This window comes from Odocoileus virginianus, chromosome 2, assembly GCF_023699985.2.
Source record: "Odocoileus virginianus isolate 20LAN1187 ecotype Illinois chromosome 2, Ovbor_1.2, whole genome shotgun sequence".
Classification (NCBI taxonomy): Eukaryota; Metazoa; Chordata; class Mammalia; order Artiodactyla; family Cervidae; genus Odocoileus; species Odocoileus virginianus.
In genome coordinates this window covers 89,175,653-89,180,383 of record NC_069675.1, presented here as the reverse complement: position 1 = coordinate 89,180,383, position 4,731 = coordinate 89,175,653, and the positions used below count along the sequence as shown (strand labels likewise).

At 40.3% G+C, this 4,731-nt stretch overlaps 1 protein-coding gene across 1 annotated transcript; it reads right to left on the bottom strand.

Annotated features, from left to right (window-relative positions):
* Positions 1-1,852: 1,852 nt before the first annotated feature.
* Positions 1,853-2,830, bottom strand: LOC110146651 (olfactory receptor 1L3-like). The gene has a single exon (XM_020907578.2). It carries the CDS (start codon positions 2,828-2,830, stop codon positions 1,853-1,855), a length of 978 nt encoding a protein of 325 aa, XP_020763237.2.
* Positions 2,831-4,731: the final 1,901 nt, after the last annotated feature.

Below are 4,731 nucleotides of genomic sequence, written 5' to 3'. Positions count from 1 at the left end.
GCTGGCTCAAACTCATGTCCATTGAGTCAGTGAGGCCATCCAACTATCTCATCCTCTGTCATCCCCTTCTCCTCCAGACTTCAATCTTTCCCAGCATCAGAGTCTTTTCCAATGAGTCAGTTCTTTGCATTTTAACTTAATTGCCTCTTTAAAGAACTTATCCCCAAATAAGTCACATTCTGAGATCCTGGAGATTATTATAATTTCAGTTTATGAATTTCATAAATTGTACCTGCATAAGGGATGATTGAAGCAAAATCAAAGGGATTTAAACACTCTTTATTATATCATTTAAAACTTAAATGTCATCCATCAATTCCTTTTGTAACATACCATGAAAGATTAATTTGTTTGACTTAAACAATTCCATTTGTTAAAATACAAACACCAGGAGAGAAAGTCACCCTAAACTGCCTTTACCCATGACAACACAGTGTATAGTAATTCATCTGACTGCTTTCCTTTCATTTTTTATTGAAGTATAGTTGACTTATGATATTATATTAGTGTCAGGTGAACAACAGTGATTTGGTATTTTTATAAATTATACCCTATAGTCTATAACACTTTGGCCACCAGATGCAAAGAACTGACTCATTGGGAAAGACCCTGATCCTGGGAAAGATTGAAGGCAGGAGGAGAAGAGGACAGCATAAGATGAGATGGCTGGATGGCTTCACCAACTCAGTGGGCATGAGTTTGAGCCAGCTCCGGGAGTTGGTGATAAACAGGGAAGCCTGGTGTGCTGCAGTCCATGGGGTCGCAAAGAGTCGGACACAACTGAGTGACTGAACTGATAGACTGTACACCATACAAAGTTATTATAATGTTATTGACTATATTCCCATTCTGTACATTACATCCCTGTGCCTGTGACTTTATTTTATTTTATAACTGACATTTATTAATAAGATATTTTATATCTTATTCCCTTTCACCTATTTTTCCCATTCCTACCTGCCCCAAACCACCTTGCCCCTCTGGCAACCACTGGTTTTTTCCCTGTATTTGTGGTCTGTTTCTGTTTTATTTATTCATTAGCTTTCATTTTTAGATTTGACATATAAATGAAGGCTATAGTCTTTGTCTTCCTCTCTCTCATTCTGCTTTTCTATATAATTCATTCCCCACCTAAATTGAAAGGCTCTTTCATATCAGGCATTCTAAACCAAAGGCTTATAACTATTAGTTTACATCCATTTATCTTTTTTTAAATTGAAATGCATCCATTGATTTTTGATTCTGCCTCCAGGGGCTATAGGAAGCATTTCTGATTACATAGAATAAAGAAATCTTCCTTCATTCTGTAAAAATCAACAGATAAAAAAGACATGGAAATATAGGCATTTTCAGAGAGAAAAACACTCAGGTAAGGGGTCCCCAAGTCTGGTCTGATAGGGAGGTCAGCTCCCCCAAATACACACACAGAGACACACCTGCAAAAATGTCTGAAAGTTTAAATAGAACAGAGTGGTTATGTATGCATAAATATCTTTGCACACGAATAGATTTCCCCATAGATGTGTACAAAAATTCAAATGCCTAAACTTGGTTGAAGTTATAAATAGATGGAAAAATGGACAGTTCCAAGTAAATATAGAAGGAATAAAGGGAATGTGATTTTTCTGGAATGGAGAGGTATCATGGGGTGAGTGTACAGTTGTAGCATAGGTACCAGGACATGGGGAGAACTATCCAACCATGGCATGATAGAGACCACAGGGTGGAAAACTACAGGGTGAAGGTCCAATTGATGAAAGAGTATTTCTCCATAAAAGACTGCCCTCAGATGCTGATGTGTGTGTGCATGAGTGTGCACATGTACACACACATCCACACAGACACCTTTCAGTCAGGCGCCACGGATTTTGTTGGAATTTGTAGTAGAAAGCCTATTCATTTGAAACTTAATCCTGCTTATCAGTTTCTCTAGGCCCTGTTTCATGTCTTTGTTTCTTAAACTGTAGATAAATGGGTTCAACATTGGTGTCAGTATAGTGTAGTTGACTGTTACTATTTGATCTTTGACAGTGTAGCTGGACAATGGCTGGAAATAGACACAGCAGATGCTCCCATAAAAGAGAGTCACCACGGTGAGATGGGAGCTGCAGGTGGAGAAGGCTTTGCGTTTTCCAGCAGCTGAGGGAATTTTGAGGACAGCAATGAGGATTTTCAGGTAAGAGATGACGATGCAGACAAATGGGGCCATCACAGAAACCAGTCCTTCCGTCATGGCGACAACTTCATTGACAGAGGTAGAAGAGCAGGCCAACTTTAGAACAGGGTTGACATCACAAAAAAAGTGATGGATAACATTTGATGCACAAAAAGTGAGCTGATTCACCAGAAGGACATGCAGGAGGGAGTGAAGATAGGAGAAAGCTGTGGAGAAGGCCAGCAGCAACATACAGCGTCCATGGTTCATAACAGTGACATAGTGGAAGGGATTGCAGATAGCTACCTGGCGGTCAATGGCCATGGCTGCCAGGAGGTAACTGTCCATGTTTCCAAAGACTAGGAAGAAATACATCTGCACCAGACATTCAGCATAGGAAATGGTCTTTGTCTCTGATAAAAAGTTTACTAACATCTTGGGGACTATAACTGTTGTGTAGCAAATATCAGCAAAGGACAAGATGCTCAGGAAGAAATACATCGGGTTTTGGAGCCGAGAATCAGAGCGGATAGCCAAGATGATGAGCAGATTTCCCATCAAAGTGACCAGGTACATGATGAGAAAGAGGGCAAAGAGTGGTTTCTGGTCCTCAGGGTTAGAAGAGAGTCCCAAGAGGATGAATTCAGGGAGTCTTGTTAGGTTGGACTTTCCCATGGACTTGAATGCACCTGCAAATAAACAATAAGGTCAATGGATGGTTCTTGTCATCTGGGACATGCATCTTTCCATCTTGTTCTTACACTGAGTACTTATTAATAGAGTTTTTAATGTAATGTTTTTTCCACTGAATATAGAAAATCGGGGTCAAAGTATGTTTTCACTTGTTTAAAAAAAATCTTTGAGATGGAGAGCTATAGAAAACAGATGTGGGGTGGCATTGGTGAGGGAGAGACAAAGAGAGAGAGAGAAAGGGGTTTGAGAGCTTGGTTTCCTTTTCCTCTTCCCTACTCTGTGGCTCATAATCACAGGAAACACAGATGCAGTCTGTGAATCAGGTTCAGGTCAGCTTCTGATTAAAGATTATCAGTGACTAATCCACATCTTGATTATCATAAGATAGTCATCTCATCTAGTTTGCAGTTAGTGAATCTTTTTGAATTAAGATGCTTCTTTCCACATCATATAAAATGGAGCAAGGAAGTCATCTAAAGCACACCGAATTGAATGTAAACTGTTTTAGTGAAAAGAGAGATGGGGAAGGGAAAGTGAGAAAGAGGGAGTGAACTTGCATGAGAAAATGAACTCCCTAATCTCCCTGTCTATCAGAACTAGTCTCTTAAATCTATTTCTCACTTCCACTGTATAGTCATAAGGGATTTGATTTATGCCAATATGCCAGCAAACTTGGAAAACTCAGCAGTGGCCACAGGACTGGAAAAGCTCAGTTTTCATTCCAATCCCAAAGAAAGGCAATCCCAAAGAATGCTCAAACTACTCACAATTGCACTCATCTCACATGCTAGTAAAGTAAAGCTCAAAATTCTCCAAGTCAGGCTTCAGCAATACGTGAACAGTGAACTTCCAGATGTTCAAGCTGGATTTAGAAAAGGCAGAGGAACCAGAGATCAAATTGCCAACATCTGCTGGATCATCAAAAAAGTAAGAGAGTTCCAGAAAAACATCTATTTCTGCTTTATTGACTATGCCAAAGCCTTTGACTGTGTGGATCACAATAAACTGTGGAAAATTTTGAATGAGATGGGAATACCAGACCACCTGACCTGCCTCTTGAGAAACCTGTATGCAAGTCAAGAAGCAACAGTTAGAACTGGACATGGAATAACAGACTGGTTCCAAATAGGAAAAGGAGTACGTCAAGGCTGTATATAGTCACTCTGCTTATTTAACTTATATGCAGAGTACATCATGAGAAACGCTGGGCTGGATGAAGCTCAAGCTGGAATCAAGATTGCTGGGAGAAATGTCAATAACCTCAGATATGCAGATGATACCACCCTCATGGCAGAGAGTGAAGAGGAACTAAAAAGCCTCTTGATGAAAGTGAAAGAGGAGAGTGAAAAAGTTAGCTTAAAGCTCGACATTCAGAAAACTAAGATCATGGCATCTGTTCCCATCACTTCATGGGAAATAGATGGGGAGACAGTGGAAGCAGTGTCAGACTTTATTTTTTTGGGCTCCAAAGTCCTGGCAGATGGTGACTGCAGCCATGAAATGAAAAGACGCTTACTCCTTGGAAGGAAAGTTATGACCAACCTAGATGGTATGTTAAAAAGCAGACATTACTTTGCCAACAAAGGTTCATCTGGTCAAGGGTATGGTTTTTCCAGTGGTTATGTATGGATGTGAGAGTTGGATTGTGAAGAAAGCTGAGTGCCAAAAAATTGATGCTTTTGAACTATGGTGTTGGAGAAGACTCTTGAGAGTCCCTTGGACTACAAGGAGATCCAACCAGTCCATTCTAAAGGAGATGAGTCCTGGGTGTTCATTGGAAGGACTGATGCTAAAGCTGAAACTCCAATCTTTTGGCCACCTCATGCGAAGAGTTGACTCATTGGAAAAGACCCTGATGCTGGGAGGGATTGGGAGCAGGAGGA

Bases quoted from the DNA above. Each gene is read 5' to 3' on its own strand.
- LOC110146651 (XM_020907578.2), bottom strand. From the start codon at position 2,830: ATGGGAAAGTCCAACCTAACAAGACTCCCTGAATTCATCCTCTTGGGA.